Below are 19,714 nucleotides of genomic sequence, written 5' to 3'. Positions count from 1 at the left end.
TTCATTTTGAACAGTTCAAAAAAAAAAAAAAAAAAAAAAAAAAAACACTTAACATTAGCGCCTACGGAGAAAATATAGTCAAGGCAGATATAAATCCCAAATTTAGAGGCGAATTTGCTTCAAAGAAACTTTGTAGGAAACAGCTTTTAATGAAGAATATTTATAGAAAATATCTTTTTGATTTGAACGATTTTCCGTTCCATTTTGAACGGTTCAAATCCCTTAATCCCCTTCTTTTAGCCAACTTTCCTGTAAAAGTAAAACATAGAAGAGAAAAGAGAATTAATTTGAATTTTGACGTATTGAATTCAAATTATGTTTTCCGCAATCGCGGATTGCGATAGGACTTTCTTGTTTCTACAAATGGACTGGACTGGAAATTGAGAAGAGATTCGCGCCCATCATATTATAACTGGCGATTTTGTAGATTAGGTAATACGAGGTGTATGCATAAAAAAAAGGTCATTAGGATGCGGTAATAAAGATCTGTTTACTATGGCAAATTTGCACCCATATACTCATCATAAAGATCAAATTTATAGTGTATACTTTTATGGTATTTTTGTTTCTTATCAATCTTCAATGATAGGGATTAGTAACCTCGAAATTTTGTATTAAGATGAAGTTTTACTTTTCAAATTCATCTAGGTAGATGTTTTTCCTGAAAAAACGTAATTTAATAAACGGAAACGATTTGTAAACTAGCGGTGTAAATTTTTCTTCCTAATAAATATTAAAATAACTAGCTGGTCTCATACTTTTATTGTCATGGTAATCAGAAAAATCAGATCAACTTCAACTTCGGTCAAGTGAGGATAGTAAGCAATTTGAGATTGCTCAAAAACAATGAAAGAAGGCTTAATGCATCCTGAAAAAAATTGCAAAGAAGTCAAGAATAATTATAATATTTAAATGAGTGTCGAAAAAGTAAATATTAGAAGGTAGGGTTTTGATGTAAGGAAAATGTGTGTTTGTCGATATGTAGGTCTGTTTATCTGCCCCAACTCTCCCCCCCCCCAAAAAAAAAAACTTTTATGTAAAAGACGAATTCGATCAAACTTTGTTTTTGTTTGAAAGATCTCGGCGAGTAGGCCTCATCTCTACATTTAACTTTATGATTTGAACAATTTTTCGTTCAGTTTTGAACAGTTTAAAAATTTTTAATATAAGCGCCTACGGGGAAACTAAAGGAAAAAATAGATCCAGAAATTATAAAGACGGATTTGCATCAAACGAACTTTACTGAAAAAAACTTTTTATGAAAAACATCTATAGATTTTTGTTTTTTTGGATTTAGCTATTTTAAGGGAATTTTTTGTACAGTTCAAAATATTTCAGAAAAACTGTGCAACACGAAATATTATTATTATTATTATTATTTTGTCACCAGAAAACTGAAAAAAATGTGCAGATTCAAAATACATTCTGAATTTTTGGTTTTATGAAATAGAAAAAAAAAGTTATGAATAGAAATTGAAATATTATATTTCTCGCAGGCTTAACTTTGACGCAAGTTAGAGATAAATATGACTGAATCAAAATAAAAAGAGCTCTAAGCACAAGGGGTGTTTTTACTAGTGCTGCAGAGTCTAAGAGAAAATAACCAACTACCGACCCCCGACTCCTAGAATTTTAGGATCATAGACTCCGACTTCAACTGCTGTACCCCAAAATCAGTTGGACTCCGCAGCCTTGGCAGAAATACAGACACGGAGGGTCTATGTAGGAGGTGGTGCTTCGACTCTGATTGTTGATATAATTTTTTATTTTCCATCGAAAGTATCAATTTATTCTATTTTTGTCAACGGGAAATACGGATTCTTTATATTTTTACAGAAAAAGCTGTGCAAACTATTCTTTTTTTTTACTCGACTGCACGTACGCGAAGCAAAGGAGGGTAATGTGTTTGCATGTTTGTCCCTATTTGGCGTTGTAGAGGCTAAACAGCTTGGCCAATTTTGATAATTCTTACGTTAATCGATTTTTCTTAACCTTGGGAGTGAAACTAAGCACATGACAGCAATCAAAATTCACCATATCACCAACCAGTCGCCATATTGTCAGTTCAGGATACGACGTGCGTCAAATGCAGGTAGCGTTTTCTCCTGCCTGAATTTTTGTTTACTAAGTCTACTAATTCGATTTTCATCTCTAACATGTTGCATTTGTTTGTGATTTAGGAGATTGAGTTTTGCGACGTGTACTTTCTTGACGAGCTTTTTTAGTTTTGCGAGAAGGATTTGACTGACGGACGTTTCCGAGCTCGCGTCATCATGAGTTATACAGACAGTTTATGAACTGTATTATGTGGTTGACTTAAGCTCCGGCAGTTTTGCTAAAGGTCAAGCATATGTAGCTTTAAGCCGAGTTAGGTCCCTAGAGGTACCAATAATCCGTAGTTTAAGCCACCGCAAGTTACTTAATAATCCTCACGATAATAAACTCTGTCAATGAAATGACAAGATTGCGAAATTTACCGTCTTGCAATCATGATAACTAAGTCAATGAAAAAATGAAAATTAACTAAAAAGTGTGAAAGTGTGCTTTTTATTACGTAGTCGAGTTTTTTGTTTTTATTTAATAATTATTTTCTTTTAGAATATGTATTACTATGTTTTTTAATTTTTGGCTAAGGGGAAAATTAAATCTGAGGCTCGTCATTTTTACCCGGAAGAAAGAGCTTAACAAGTGATTTTTTACTTAACTGTTTGATAAAATGAACCTATTTTGATGAGCTTTATATTTGTAATTTTTTTTTCTTTTTGAAAGATGTTACGCAATTTTTTTATGGGAAAACAATTTATTGGCTGCATTGTTTGAAAGGTGCTACCTTGTTTATTTATTTATTTTACGTTTCTATTTCACCAAATGAGAGAGGCATATTTCGTTTCCAGAAATCAGCTTAAAATGATAAAAAGATAAAATTCAGTCTTAGCTAATTAATGGAACATTGGATCACATAGTTTAAAGTTGATGTTGGTATACGGGAAAGTAAGCTTGTTTATTTTTGGGCGGAACTTCTGTTTTTAATTGAAAAAGTAATTAAAAAACCACCTAAGGGGTTTTAAACCACTTGAAGCATTTACAACGAACCAGTTGTAATCATTTAAAACCACTGATTGAAACCACGTTGATTAAAACCATTCCAACCCAGATTTGTTTTCATTAAGTAATGTATCCTTTATGAACCGGGAGCATAAAACTGTTGGAATTTACTAAAGAAAAACCTCTAAAAGTTTGGAAGAATGAATTTTGTACTGTTTCTGTACTGTACGGTTTTTTTTTCTCGCATCTAATTTGTTTTACAACATGTTTTTTCCAATTTATTTCTGTTGCTCTATTCTTTAATTTTTTTCAATGATTTAATTTGAAACGAATTTTTAAATAATTTAGTTTTTAACTTCTGTTTGTTTCCCATCTAAGTTAAAACTAAACATAATTCGTTTACAGTGAGGAATATTTCTAAACTAAATCCAACGAATACTGAAATAACTGTTATTTTGTTTGACTTTTGTGTTAGGGCTCAAAAGCGTCAACGACCTATACCGCAATGGATTTTCATTTCCGTACTAACCAACCTGAAGGAAGGCTACCATGTTGAAGGCTTCCAAGGGTAGTTGCCCTATGTTTGGTAACTTTATATATTTGGTAATTATTTATTACATATATTTGTTGCTCTATATTATAAATTAAAGGGGAAAAAAATAGTAAAGCTTCAATCAGACAGCGTATCCCAATTACTACCTTGACTTTTTATTTTTCAAACTAGTAACTACAGTTCTAGAATCAGATATTGATGGAAAGTATACGTCCCGATAAGAAATCTAAGGGCAACTGGGTCACTTTAGTACTAACTAGCAGGAAGATTTCTATCAAGCAAAATTATGACTACGTGTAACGATAGCTACCTCAACTTTTGCATTCTAAAGGCAGAAACCAGAGCGTTGGAATCAGGAACGTTGCTGAAAGGTTCCAAAAGTGACTTGCTCAACATTAATTTGTGCATTTAATGAAAGAATAGACTTCTGTCTGGCAACTCCATGAGCGTCATACAATTTCTCATTTCTGAAAGGAGCAATTACAATTCAATGCGCAAATCAGGACGGTAAGACCTCGATGGGAAGCTACCGTCATGATTTGCGCATTGAATGAAAGAATATTATGGAAACTCCACGAGCGTTGTACAACTTCTCATTTCTAAAAGGAGCGATTTCAGAGCTATTATAAGCCCTTAATTGGAAGCTACCTTCCTGAAGCATGGTTGCCCCGCATTCGCGCCATTGAATGAAAGAATATCATGAAAACTCCTAACAGGCAACTCTATGAGCGTTATACAGCTTCTCATTTCTGAAAGGAGCGATTACAAAACTATGATCCGCCCTTAATTGGAAGCTACCTTCCTGAAGTATGGTTTCCCCACATTTGCGCATTGAATGAAAGAACATAATTGTAGGTTGGAGCAATGCTAATTACATGATTCATGTAAAAAAATTAAATTTCGGTGAAATATAAAAGTCACATTTAAGCAAATAAATATTTATTGAGAAGACACATTTCATAATATTTCTACATGTATAAAATTACAAATATGACAAACAGCTAAAGCAGAAATATATATGTACTTTTCGTAAATGATATTTTACATTCAGAAAACATTCGGTAAATTTGTTAATGTATAAGCAAAGCAATTATGATTTTTTAAAGTTCTCAAGGGCAACCGAACTCACTAGGTGTCATTCCTCTCCTGCTGAAACCAACTGTTAAGCCCTTGAGCAAGGGGTTCTTGACGTGACAGCAGCTACCTTTGAAGTCATCTGCTAAGTTACTAATGAGTGCCACACCTCCGTAAGAATGCCTCATTACGTGCTCTGCAAATTTGCGCATGTTCTCTGGGCTCTGGTAACCGATCCATGTAACATCTTGATAGATGAAGTCAGCTACTTGAGGACTGCTTCCTTTCTTCCAATCATGAGATTTCAGGTGGGAGCAAACCTAGAAAAGAAAAAAAAATCATTGAATACAACCAGTTATCTAGTGTAAAGCTTTACCAGGGAGATATGTTGGATGACCTTGAAGCGGAATTATCCTTTGTATCATTTGTAATTGGTACAATCTGCCAGAAAGCACCGAGTAGTGAGAGGCACGTTTTCGCTGATCCTATCTACTCGTATTACAGCATAATAACAAAAAACCTATTACAGATGACACAAATGATGTTTCCGCGCCACCATCTCTCCGCGGTCAAGCTTTAGAGAAAGAATAGTAAAGCTTGGCCGCAGAGAGACAAACAAAATAGAAAATTTATGATGGTGCCGTATTGAAACTTATATGCAGAGAAATAGCAAAGGATGGGTTTTAAATGCAAGTGATATGTTTACTTTTCAACTTTACGTGTAATTTCTTTTTTAACTGAATAGCTCCTGCGGGGTACAACGGAACTCTCTCAAAGATTGAAAGTAGTATAATAAACTGTAACGGAGAATAACAACAAAGTTTATTTTATCTGAGAATGAATGTAAGTTAACACCACAGGTGTTAATAGACGAACCTTTGGTGGTCCAGTAGACATGAATATTCCGAAACCAAATCTTATCAAACTTGCCTCAACGTGTCACGCAGCAGTGAATCAATGCAACAGCGACCATGTCGTATTTCTGTTAAGTCGTGTAATCCTCTTAAATGGGGTAGTGACGATTCTTTCTTTTGATGGCCATTACACTCTCTTAACTTAACACCATGTGATTTTTTTTATTAATAAATGTTTCAACAACCTCAAAGCAATAACTTTTTGCAGTTAAAGTTACTTTAATAAACCCCTCGCATTTGTTTCGATTTGAAATTTCAAGTGCGGCGAGAAAGTTTTTAAGACTTTCTCCTTTATATGCAACCATTTTGAAATTGGAATTTTACACCGTAAAGTTATCTGTGTGTGAGTCTCAAATCAACAAAATAACCAAGTCAATTAGGCAATAAATGAATACCTTTGTGCCGAGGAATAACAGGAAATATCCAACGTTGTTTAGCACAACTAAACAGATTTCAGAATACACGTGTTTCGAGGTTTCAAGGAACCCCTTTTTCAATTCAAAGGTGTGAGCTTAGGGGTTCCTTGAAACCTCGAAACACGTGTATTCTGTAAATCTGTTAATTTGTGCTAAACAACGTTGGATATTTCCTGTTAACCAAGTCAATGTTCTATTTCTGGCAAAAAAGCACCCATGATAGATAAAAATGAAAATTCCCTGTTTGTAACTTACTGTACGATAGGATAGGTCCTGTGGTGCTATTCCATGAGCTGGGATTGGCGAGTAAACGTCTGTTTTCTTGGTGTCACTCAGTTGGTAGGCGCGGGCATTTCCACGTACACCAAGAATAAGTTTGCTCGAGTTTTGTACTTTGTGTTTCCAAAGAGCCATTATTGTCGACTGAAAAGAAAGAAAACAGATATTAAAATGTAGTTTCTAATAAGATTTATTTCATATAATTACTAGCTACTCGCCTTATATAATCTTCTCAGTTCGAAAAATTCACAACCGTTTCTTGCAGAAGTAGATTTCTCCTAATTTATCGCAGATTTAGCAAATCTTACAACCAAAGATAATTTTAACGCCCCTACATGGTGTTTTGGTATTTTTTAAGGGCAAAAAGTTAACCATTCAAACTCAAAAATAACAATTATACGTATCTCTTCTTTCTTAATCGTTTTCCATCTATTCTTTAAAAAAAATTAAAAAAAAAATTTTAATAGATTTCATCATGGTTACGAAATTTAGTTTTCGTTTATTTCATTCCTCCGAAATGAATTGGAAGAGTAATACAAATTTTATCATAAAACAACAAAATGTCTTTGTTGCTAGATATACCTAATATATTCACAGTTTGAACCACCGAATATATAAATTCCTTTGATTGTCAACAGATTTCTCTGATTATCGATGTTTCTGCCTATTGTAGATTAAACCAGGGATTCATCTCATAAGTTCTCATGCTGAGTAATATATTCTGAACTGGCCAGATCTGGAAGCAATACTTATTAACCAGTTCTTATTTATTCCGAGTGCTTGAATAAATTAGCGCCAGCGAATAAATAAGTACATGGCATTGAAGAAAATATTAACGGGATTATTTTGAAATTATAATTGTTAGAATTGCACTTATATCCAGGATTAAGAAGTGCAAAAGTAAATAGCAGGAAATATCGAACGATGTTTAACGCAAATAAGCAGATTACAGAATACACGTGTTTCGGGGTTTCAAGAAACCCCTTTTTCAATTCAAAGATGTCAGCTTCTAGATGTAAAGACATCTAGTAAGCTCTACTGGAGCTTGCCCGCTGACTCTGAGCAATAGTAATATTTTTGAGTTTCATAAGTAGCTCTTACTGGATGTCTTTACATTTAGAAACTCACATCTTTGAAGGGGTTGTTTAATTCAATCAAAAGTAGTACTTTTAGTCACTGAAATTGATAGAATAAGCAAATAATAATAATAACATGAACCCAGAAAATATTTTATTTTCCCAACAGTTATTTTTTAATTGATTTTTCAAACTCTCCGATTTTTCAAACAAGGCGTGGTCTTGATGACGTCACAAATAATGCTCATTGGCGCATCTTTGTACAGAGTTTCCACGTTATAATCATCAAGAAGCGAATTAAAATTGCGCTCTATGCTTGCTATCAACCATATCGTTGCCAATACAAGTGAGTAAAGATGCGAATCAAATATTTTACTCTGTGAATGGCAACACAGAATGACATTTCATCATTTGTAATGTCCTCGGCCAGAAATGTAAGCAATGAAAACTCACCGATTTAAGTAATTTTTTAAAAAATATTAAACTTAAACAAATTATTTAAAAAATGGTTAGATCCTAAGTTTTTAAGCATGTTCTTTCAGAAAAAATACTTTTAAAATTTTGGAAACGACCCCATTGAAAAAGGGGTTTTTTGAAACCCTACACACGTATTCCGCAATCTGCTTATTTATGCTAAACAGCGTTGGATGTTTCCTGTTATACGTGGGCACAAAGATATTTATTTATTGCAAAAGTAAATGTTTCAAAACTGTGAAAAAAGCTTACCGCATCTTCGTTTGTGTGTTTTTTGTTCTTTCCAGCGTTTAGGACAGAAGGTGGAACAGTGTCGAATTGCGATTCACCAGGAGGTAGGTATGCCATAACAACAATGTAATCAGTGACACTAGGGTAAACAGAAATGAAACATGTAATGTTTGAAAAAAACCATTAAAAGAAACAAGTAACAATTAAATTTCTTTTTAAAAAATGTTTAAATACAAATGGAAATTGGATTTCTTTTTTTAGTATCCCATAAGTCGTGCATTATTATTCTTTTCCTACTTAGCAACGTAATTAAAAGTGTGGCTTAGCTCACAATGAATGTGGAGCTGTCCATGGCACTTAGTTCTCTCAAAATGCTAGAAATTTGAATTTTACCAGAACAAAACCAGATGTTGAAAAAAATAATAATAATAATATTTCACGAGGCTTAAATTTTTTTCAATTCCAACGGCCTCGCGAAAATTAAAGCCTTGGGCGAAAATTAAAATAAGTGCTTTAGAAGTAGGGTGCGAAATGAGCAAATCAGCTGTGGCTGACATGTCACAGATTTCAATGAAAATTTTTATTTAGGTAAACCATGCATATCTATGAGGGAATGCAAAGTATGGAAGTTTAAAAACTGTTTGTTGCTTTGTTATTGACATTAGAAGTTGATGCTTATGCTAAGCCTAAATTTTCAGAGTTCATTGCTGCCAGTTTGTGACTCAATAACTCCATAAGTTATAAACGTACACTTAAAAAATAAATATTTCCGCATTCTATAAACAAATCTCTATTGGGAAAAAGCAAAGTAAAATTTATTCGGATCTTTTTTTGAATCTGAGATATTAACAAATATTGAAATTTTGCCAATTTATTTCAGATTTCAAACCACTCTTCTAGCTCTTTTAATGAAAATATAAGAGTAAAAATGATTCAGATTTAAAAACTATCTATAAATAACTATCTGATCTAATTTAGTTATTGTTTATGAATTTCTTGATGACGAAATCGTACTTTAAAAAATCGAAAATTTCATTTTTTCCTCTATTTCAGATGTTTTTTTTTTTTTTTTGAAGATGGGGGAATGCTCTAAATTTACTCAAGTTTTTTTATGTAATATATTGAAGTGTCTTTTAGATGCTATTAAATTTTAATCAGTGGTATCAGCGTATTTTTGTTACTAGAGTAACTTGAAGTTAGGCAAAATTTCATTAGTTGGTTCTTTTTATTGTAAGTTTAGCAAAACTAACCATTTCTTTCGTGTTTCATTTTCTCAAAAGCATGTTTATGAAGTATTTGATAAGTGCACATTTTTTAAAAATCGAAATAAATGTTAGATATACTTGCTTTTGCAGCATTGAGCCTTTTATCTAGTGTTTTGAATTCTCGTAATTTCACATAAGGGTCAATCCATACAGGTTCCATATAGTATAAACTACTCATTCATGTTCAAATATACAAATACAAATACAAATACAAATGTGACGACCAGCAACAGGCTCTGGGCCCAGCTAGGCTGGTCCTAGTCAATTAATTAGTCCCCAATGAAGATCAATGGCCCTCTTAAAGCTATCCACTCCCTTGCACATTACCGCCTCTTCCGGTAAGCTATTCCAAGTGCCCACGACCCTGCTAAAGTAGTAGTTTTTCCTGATTTCCAAGTTAGCCTGAGATTTAAATAGCTTAAAACAATGACCCCTTGTCCTGCTTTCCCCGCAAAAATTTAATCCATTTTTATCTTTCATTTTGATAAATTTAAATAACTGAATCATGTCCCCTCTGACTCTCCTTTGCTCCAGGCTATACATGTTAAGCCTATTAGGTCTGGTATCATAATCTAAATCTGAGAGTCCCCTTACTAATTTAGTTACCCTTCTTTGAACCCTTTCCAATACAAAAATATCTTTCTTCAGATAAGGCGGCCAAAACTGAGCAGCATACTCCAAATGAGGTCTTACTAAACTCCTATATAAAGGCAGAAGAACTTTCTTAGATTTGTTCTCGAATACGATGTTAGCTATTTCCAAGTTATAAAATTAAAATAATTATTTTGAAAATTACAATATGTTTTTTCAGTATAATGTATTATATAGGGCACAATATATGTAATTTAAGAAGGTGCAATGAAGTTATCCCTTTTTAGTTCTGTTTTAGTGTGTGAATTGACTAGCAAAATTGCTCAATTTCAAAGACCTGTATCTTTTTTACAAACCAAACACAATATATATATATATATATATATATATATATATATATATATATATATATATATATATATATATATATATATATATATATATATATATATATATATATAACATGCATAGTACTTGAATGGAATATTCAAAATTGTTCAATTTCAAAGACCTGTATCTTTTTTACAAACCACATACAAAAAACAATATGTATAACATGTATAGTACTTGAATGGAATATTCAATTGGCCAAGAAATTTTATTTTTAATTCCATCCCCTTTTGGTTTACAGGGGTCTAAAAATGTCATTTTTTTCATTTTTCCGATTTTTGAGGAGCTGTAATCTATAAAGAATGCACAAACACACAGCAACAGTTACATATTCTTTTTAGCATGGTTCCAGTGATTAGTTTTTGCCGTATTTCATTTTGTGTTTCCGTTCCTTACGCGAGTTATCTCCCTTTGAAATGAGTAAAAGTTTTACATTTGACCCTGAACTTTAACCTGTTACCGTTATTTTAATTATTAACTTACAGCTACGTAACTCACAATGTAAGACTCTCAATTTATGCACTACAACATCAAAGCGTTAAAGTAATTGTCATAAATGTAATTCAAATAGATTTTGGCCAAAATGCAAAGATCTAAGAATACCATTTTTGACAACGAAAATCACTTTTGATGACCTCTAAAAAATCAAAGGTCCAGTTGAGAGAAAAAATAAAAGGGGTTTTAAACATCTTTCATATCCAGCTTTTAGGGATATGAATTTCAAAAAAATTAAAAATGGTCGAGCCCACCCATCCATCGAACTTGTATGGATTGACCCATAAAACACAAAGAAAATGCTGTTTTTCTGAATTCTATTTTACGTTTGGAAATCAAAAACCAATTTCGAGTTTCTTCAAGCAAATAGTAGAAACACAGCTCTATATTCTTGTAAAATTTTGAAGTTGTCTGATTTTCCCTCATTTGAATTTTTGTGTCTATGTGAAGGGGAAAATCATTATTTCATAAAATGTCACTAAATTTAAAACTGATTTTGAAGACAAAGGAGTTAAAATACAACTTTGAAAGTAAGGTATTTCTTTTATGATACTTAGCACATTATTGGGTATTAATTTCAGCCAAGCTAATGCATTCCTTAAAGATTGAGATCAAAAAATAAAAATGCTTAATTATGAGAAAATTGAAATATGTTCAGTTTTTGAAACTCGGTTAAAAGTTAACTATAATAACTTTGAAAATTTTACTGACATCAGATTAATTTCCCTACTCTATAGATTGCAACAACATATAACTTTTATGTCTCCATTAAATAGTTAATAAGATACAGTTAATAATGCCTTCAAAAATGCAACATTTCGCATTTATGAGAATGCTGTTCAATTTGACTAATTTTCAATCGCATGTAACTATTCAAATAAAAAATTTTAAGCAAAAATATTCTAGATATTTTTATATAGGCATAAAAGGAACCTGTATACCAAATTTCATAAAAATCTGTTACCATGCGGCCACCACTTTTTTGCGAATTTTGCTCATTTCGCATGGAATGACCCAGTACTAACATTTTTGAACGTGTAAGATGTGTGAGAAAATTTTCACGGTTAATATATTAGACTAGCATACTCGTACCCGGCATTGCTCGGGTAATGGAATTAGCAAGGGTTAACAGTGCTTGGTGCATCTAGTTTCGAAAATCCCCTATAATAATTACTTATTACCTATAACTTTTTCAAATTTGGGAAGATTCCGAAACCCCTGGACTCTTATATATATATATGCAGTTGTCCTTAACTGATCTTTAACTGTTATTAACGATCCTTTTAAAGTATTGATCATCTTTGCAAACACAGGTCATCCACATTTTATTGTTATACCTGTATTTAAGCTAGAACTTCTTTGTAAACAACATTTTTAGTTTTTTTTCTGGTGCTAAAATTATTAAACTGCTTGATGAACTGGCTTTGGAGCAAGCTACATAACATTGGTCGTGTGAAAAAAAGTCTTCTCTTAAATCGATCCCTGCTACTTTTAATATCTGTCCTTGTGACTTATTAATGGTTATTGCAAAGCAAACTTTAACAGGAAACTGCACTCTTCTAAATTCAAAAGGATAGTCCGCCCGTGATGATGTTCTTAAAAACTTCGTTTCTAGTTTTGAAAAAATAAAAGCAAAAGACAGAAACATTATTAATTGACTTGAGAAAAGCCTCGAAGAATCACGCGAGAAACAAAAACAATATCAAATTTATAGTTCGCTATCGACCAAAAGTTGAGATGAAGTACTGAATAATGATTTGAATGGAGGAAAGCCTTCGAAAATAAGGGATTTGAATTTCAATGACAGGTTTTTAATTTCGCAGAAATTAAGGGGTTTTAATTAATTTCTCCCGAACTAATTGAGATTTCGAAAAATCCTTTCTTAGTGGTTACTTTTGTAATCATGCGGACATGCCTGCCAAATTTCAAGTCTGAAGCTTCAGCGGTTTCGGCTGTACGTTGATATATATATATATATATGTATGTATATATATATGTTATCTCAGGATATTGATTTTTATATATTAAGATTAGGGCTTCTTAATAACATGCTTGCTGAGGGGCGCCATTAGTGGCGCATCCAAATTCATTTTCTTACCTGTTTTCGCTTCCTCTTACAAAAAAGAAAGTGTTGTATTCGCGAAATAATTTTCACTCAAAAATCGACCTTAATTTCCATTTTTCTCACCCCCGAATGAATGTTGAGTTTTTTTTTTTTTTTCGACTCGACCACACGTGGATAAGTGTCTAAGAACGCATAGACACGCGAAATATCCATTTTGACCGTTCCAGAGTTAATTACAACGAGTTTTCTCGTGACGTTTGTGTGTACGTATGTGCGGATCTATGTCGCATAACTCAAGAACGGTATATCCTAGAAAGTTGAAATTTGGTCACAGACTCCTGGTGGGGTCTAGTTGTGCACCTCCCCTTTTGGTTGCATTCGGGTGCTTCTAAAGGGGTCTTTTCCCCCCTTTTTGGGGGGAAATCATTGTTAATTTCGATGTAAACTCAAGTGGTGTTATAATTTGGCGGACACTTGGCGATATTTCGCCAGTATTTTGGTTGCCAAGTTTTTTTTGCCAACTTGGCGACAAATTTCAAATTTGGCGTTTTTTTTATTTTTAAATCTGGTTTCAATTTGGCCATTGTTGGTGATAATTAGAGAGTAAACTATTGAATCACATTAAAAATGCCAATAATGGGGAAATGACATTGAATTGGAGTAAAAGGAAGTCATGCGATGCACACATAGGTTCGTTTGTTCTCAAAATACCTCATGTTTGAATATATATACTAAGTACAATATACTAAACACGAGATCATAAGTTCAGATTAGCCGCCTAGACCTCACCTCTATAGTTGCTCCTTCAAACTTCAGTCACTCAGCCATGGGGTGTAATTCACGGTAAGATGGTTTTAAAAAAACTAAAAGAAAAAAAGCTCCATAATCGCTAACTTACTTTCCTATTTTTTCCATTTTGTAAGAGTTTTCAAACACGGGTTTCTCACCAGAAACTTTTACAGAGAGAAGGAGTTTTTCATCTGAAAGTCTTGAATACAGCATCTGTGAAAAATAAATCGGTCTTCACTATTTCAGTATGGTGAGTTGACAACTGGAGCGTTAATTCGCAATTCCAATAAACTATAGAGGGCGCTGCAGCCACTGTCTAATGGCGGATGAAAAAGGTAAAACAAACAAATACCGTAACTTATAACTTGCTTTGACGCTTAGTGAATGACAGTAATTTTTCACCGTGTTTGTGGGAAGCTTTCTTTTCTATTTTTCTGAAATAACATTGCACCACAAACTGTTTGAAGCCTGTAATTTACCCCAAAGAAAACGCGTGGAATGGAATGTTTTACCTTTTTCTTTAGTACTGCAAGGTAGCGTATTCGAACTCTGGAGTTGCGAATAAAAGAATAACTCTCACAGATTCAAACTGAAATATTAAAATAAAATACAGTCGAACCCCGCTGTAATGAATCCGGAATATAACAAGCTCCCGGTTGTAGCGACGTTTAATTAGTTCCGACTGAAGACCTATGTTTCTAATGTATTTTCAAACGATTGTAACGAACCCTAAACGCTGTTGAATCGGCATAGCGATCCAAAAATTTCTAAAATGTTGTTCCTCGGATAATATTGCATTGGGAACTTCACACTGACTACAGCTAAATAAATTAGGCAAGCGAGAAAAAAAACGGATAAGTTAAATTTATTCTGAAATTGGAAAGCAGCGAATGTCGATTTTCAACTTCAAGCAATTTTCTTTTCTAAGTTTACTGTAGCCACTTTTTGGCAGAATTGTAATTATCAGGCTGCTCTGAGTGTTTTGAAAAAAGAATTACGACAGAAACCAGATAAACAAGTTGTAAATTTGTTTGCAATAGTTAAGAAAAAAATCAACGAAACGTACATAAAAGCTTACAACCAAAAATAACATTTCCCTTCCCATATTACGGATAAATGAAAAGATACATTTTACATTACATACATTAAGAAAAAATCAACGAAACGTACATAAAAGCTTACAACCAAAAATAACATTTCCCTTCCCATATTACGGATAAATGAAAAGATACATTTTACATTACATACATTAAGAAAAAAATCAACGAAACGTACATAAAAGCTTACAACCAAAAATAACATTTCCCTTCCCATATTACGGATAAATGAAAAGATACATTTTACATTACATACATTAAGAAAAAAATCAACGAAACGTACATAAAAGCTTACAACCAAAAATAACATTTCCCTTCCCATATTACGGATAAATGAAAAGATACATTTTACATTACATACATTAAGAAAAAAAATCAACGAAACGTACATAAAAGCTTACAACTAAAAATAACATTTCCCTTCCCATATTACGGATAAATGAAAAGATACATTTCTAAAAAATTTGTTAATTGATGAATACAAAAGTTAAGAGTAATATTTCACTTAATGCTATTTTTCCACTAATACAATTCGTGTGATAGAGACATTCATTGTAAAAGTACTATCTTGGAAAGTAAGGACTTTTTCTTTTCTTCCAAAAATCGGATGTAGCGAACCCTCGATTATAGCGATTTCCTAAGCCAGGGCGCTGAGGGGTCGTTATTGTGGCGTTTGACTGTATGTTATCCCCTTTTGCCTCCACTGTGTCACCTTACCTCCAAGAATGATTGAAACCGTTCCTTTTGAGCAACAACTGGTGGTCTTCCGTTGCAGTCTTTGGTTCTGCAAACTGGGAATTCCCAGTCGAACTCCAGACCATCGAAGTTGTACAACCTCAGGTATTGAATCACAGCCTGGATGAAGGAGGGCCACTTGTTGACGTCGGAGACGAGTTGCGAGTACTTTGCAGATTCGCTGTCTTTCCATCCGCCCAGAGTCAGCATCACTTTCAATTTTTGGTTCAGTTTCTTCAAATCAACCACTCTCTAAGGAGAAAATTGAGTGTAAACTTTTTTTTTTTTTAAATAAGTCATAACAAATGTTTGGAGAAATGAGTTAGCATAACGGAGAAACATATGCTGCAATTCTAAAAAAGTACTGTCCCCCTTAGCATTGCTGGCATTCGTCATTGGACGAGTCCACTTCAAAACCGGTAGAAAATGAGAGAATAAGAGAGGGTTGCTCTAATCAAGCGTTGGCAAAACAAAATTTTTCGACAAGCCTCGTTGCTTGTTTACAATGAGAAATAAATTTCAACAGAAACCTCTCGCCAAACTCGACGTAAGTAAGCACAATGTGGAAGCCTCGACGCATATCACAATTACAGCTCACCCCATTTAACATGAATTTATTATTTTTGACTTTTGAACTGAGTGCCAACAGTGCTGAAGGGGACTATAAAACGTGAAGCACCACACAAAGTTTCAGTTTAAATAGTCAGTCTCCCAGTAATATTTATAAGAGAAAATGAAAAATAAGTCAATGTCTTAGGAAGGACGATTAAAGGCATAACCGCATTTGACTAAATAGTTAGGATGAAATTCAACGATCAAGTTAAAAGTAGCTTTAATTTCTAGTCATGAATAAAATATGTTACTGCGAAGAACACGATCCCATTACATATTTAGAAATGTAGTTTTAACTAATTCAATGCCCTGAAAGTTTTAAAAAATCAACGGTTTCAGCCACTTTTCTGTAATTACGTAGGTTAGAAAAGAGGTTGGTTGTCAACGGAGCATCCATAAATAACGCATTTCAAATATTTTTTTAGCGCTCTCGTTGTATATAATCCTTTTTCTTCATTTAAATATACAATTTTGTTGTGAATATGCCTAAGAGGTCTTGGCCGGGACTCGATCCTGGGTCTAATGGATTCGAAGCTTAGCGCTCTGCCGATCGAGCACCTCTGCCTATCAGTCCAATTGTGCTGTGCAGCAATGTTAGTATGTGTAGGAAAACGATAATTTCTCTTCTTAAGAACGAAGATGATGCACAGTGACACATATGTATATAATTTTCTGTAAATAAATGAATGATAAACTGTCTATGTTATTTAGATAAATAATTAAAATGTTTTGCTGTAATACACAAGTTTCACTTCTATCTTGTGCCGTTACGACACACCCAATTTTATTTATTTATTTATTTTCATTTTATTTTTTTTCTTTATTTATTTATTTATTATCATTATTATTATTATTATTTTTTTTTTTTTTGTAATGTTCGAGCCAATTAGTGAAATGGTCTTTGCCTTGAACAAATAGTTTATTTTTGTGCGACACTTTGTGTATAACCACGCCAGTTTTTCTTTTTATTTGATTTTTCCAAAGACTTTTTGATCTAGAACAGTGGTGCTTAAGCTACGGCCAGCGAATATGATCCGTATAGTCCGTAGTTTTGTTTATTGTTGCAAGTCGAAATCCACGATCAATGAAAATGTTAAATTTGAAGCCAAATATCCAGAAATTAACGCAACTGTGATGGTTTTTTACACGAATCCTCAATCATGAAAGTCCAAAATTTTACCTTGTAGTATCCAAGGACAATGTCGTTCTCCCTTTTGGTAGAGGAAATCGTGTAGGAGTCTCCGGAGTGCTCCAGCATAGCATTATTGTAGTGGATGTGTGTGCAAAGATAAGGAGAAAGTTCTTCGGGCAAAATGCTCTCGCCTTCAGGTGGGTCGTTGTCGAAGTAGCAAATCACCTTCTTTCCGATTTCATAAGCAGCTACGAAAGAAATCACTATTTGTTTTATTTATTTACTAGTGGTACCAGCACGGCTTTGCCCGTTATAGAAAATTAAAAGGTCTTTTGGTTCGCCTGTATATTTACAAATAATGTATGGTGAATTTTCTCGCCAATTGGCTTGTGGCCATATTACGGTTCCATGTTATGATAATTTCGTAATTTGTCTATCTTATGATAATTTTGTTCTTGAAATTGGAATCGAAAGAGAACCACATCAAATTTTCGAAAAATCGCTTCAAGGTGCGCACCCCCATGCTACAAACTAACTTTGTGCCAAATTTCATGAAAATCGGCCGAACGGTCTAGGCGCAATGCGCGTCACAGAGATCCAGACAGACAGAGAGACGTTCAGCTTTATTATTAGTAAATATTTATTTAAACCCCTCCAATCACCACCGTATCAACCCTGGTGAGGGTTTAACCGGATGTGGTGAACAGAACAGTTCACTAGCGACACTCGCTAGAACAGTTTTGATACATACAGAAACCAATATAAAATCATAAACAATAAAATGAACAAAGTATACAAGTAAAGAAGCTAAATAAGACCGGGATGGCTGGTAAATACAATGTAAACTGCAATTTTGAAAGTTTTTAGGCTGGATATTTGAAGTCATCTGCTTGAGATAGTGACATTATTTTATGGATATTCTTGCGTGTAACTGGATGAGAGATAGAGTATGTGTAATAATTTTGGAAAAGGAAAAGTTGGAATTGTAAGTGCAATGGAAGGAGCTGGTTAGAGGACAGTTGAATATGTAATGTTCAGGAGTTCCAGAGAGATCATTTAGCTAAGTGAAGAGATAAACTGAAAACTAAGAAAATTATCACAGCAAAAATGTAACACGATTGACGACAAATTTGAGCGTGTGTACGCGTGCGTTCTTATCTGGGAGGAAAAGGCACAACGCCACAAAAATAAATCGAACCTTTAGTGCTACGTAAAATTACATCCTTTAGATAGCGTCTTCCTGTACAGATTTTACAAAAGTACAGGAGAACGCCAACTAAAGGACGTAATTTTTGAAAAGTGATATTTTCATCAATGTTGCTTAAATGGCAAGTTTTAAGGTTTCAATTACAGTAGAACCCCGATAAACCGAAGTTTCTGTTAACCGAGTCGATAATTTTTCAAAGAAAGGTAACAGACGTTTTTAAAAAACAATGTAAATTAAATAAAAGGATACATTTCCAATTTGAAAATGAAAACATTTGCTGGAAATCTGTGTTTTTTAAAATGCATGTTTCAATATTTAACTAGGCATTGCTAGAAAATTCAATAGACTTTTTAAAACTTATACAAATTATTTTCCTACTTTAATTTTTAACTCCAAAACAGTACTTCTTATATGCTATTTTTCATTTTTTAAAAATATTCTGATATATTTTTAATTAATACATTTTAAAAATTTTAGAACTTGACTAGTTTTTGTACAAAGTTTATATTAACCGAGATATCTAAATTCCGAGGCACTAACGGTCCCAATTATCTCGGATTATCGAGTTTCTACTGTAGTATGAATAAAATGTTTATTTTGGTTTTGCTGGATTTTTAAAAAATTCTCGTATTTTTGTGTCACTCTGTATATGATGGTTGACATTCTGATTTAAACATCATAGGTCGATAAAGAATATTTGCAGATGCTATCGACGTTCTATATGTAGTTTTTAGAAAATGGCAATATCGGTAGAGAATCAATTAGTGCCGAAAAGATAAGTATGAGCCATAATTAAATAAAATATTTATGAGCCCAAATTTAAGTCACAAAATAATAATGTCATAGATTTTGTGAAATTTTATAATGATCAATAAGTTGATTTGTTTTTGATCACGGTTTTAAAAAGCAACTTACGACAAGAGACGTTTCCCTGTTCGTCACACTCCAAGGTCTCAGGGTTGAAGAATTTGTCTTCACAATCTTGTTCATTGGCGATACCGTGTGCACAGCTCCAGTATTTGGCGCAGTCATCAACTTTTGGGTAGTTTCCGCTTGGAGTTGGACATCTGTAATCCTTGCTATCTGTCAGTTCAACTGAAAGGATAACACATCAAATTATGGAATAACTCTCAAGCCTAACTAAGTAAATGCTAGAGCTTCTAGCTTTTAGGGCAGTGTTTTCTACTGAAGGATGCATGCCTCAATTGGCAGCTTTTCGACTTTTACGCGAGGAATTCCATCAATAAATTTTTAACTGTCTTTAGTTTGCTTTC

At 33.3% G+C, this 19,714-nt stretch overlaps 1 protein-coding gene across 2 annotated transcripts in view; it reads right to left on the bottom strand.

Annotated features, from left to right (window-relative positions):
- Window positions 1–4,520: 4,520 nt before the first annotated feature.
- The window catches only part of LOC129225163 (probable chitinase 10), a 36,875-nt gene continuing 21,681 nt past the window's right edge, over window positions 4,521–19,714 (bottom strand). For both annotated transcript variants that reach the window (XM_054859727.1, XM_054859728.1), the window contains 7 exons: window positions 19,356–19,535; window positions 17,282–17,481; window positions 15,472–15,741; window positions 13,767–13,870; window positions 8,084–8,201; window positions 6,258–6,425; window positions 4,521–4,992 (listed from right to left, as the gene is read on the bottom strand). In XM_054859727.1, the coding sequence (XP_054715702.1) occupies window positions 4,708–4,992; window positions 6,258–6,425; window positions 8,084–8,201; window positions 13,767–13,870; window positions 15,472–15,741; window positions 17,282–17,481; window positions 19,356–19,535 (1,325 nt within the window). In that variant the 3' untranslated portion in view covers window positions 4,521–4,707. The remainder of the gene's footprint in view (window positions 4,993–6,257; window positions 6,426–8,083; window positions 8,202–13,766; window positions 13,871–15,471; window positions 15,742–17,281; window positions 17,482–19,355; window positions 19,536–19,714) is intronic.

This window comes from Uloborus diversus, chromosome 6 (assembly GCF_026930045.1).
Source record: "Uloborus diversus isolate 005 chromosome 6, Udiv.v.3.1, whole genome shotgun sequence".
Lineage (NCBI taxonomy): Eukaryota > Metazoa > Arthropoda > Arachnida > Araneae > Uloboridae > Uloborus > Uloborus diversus.
This window is presented reverse-complemented; position numbering and strand designations above follow the sequence as displayed.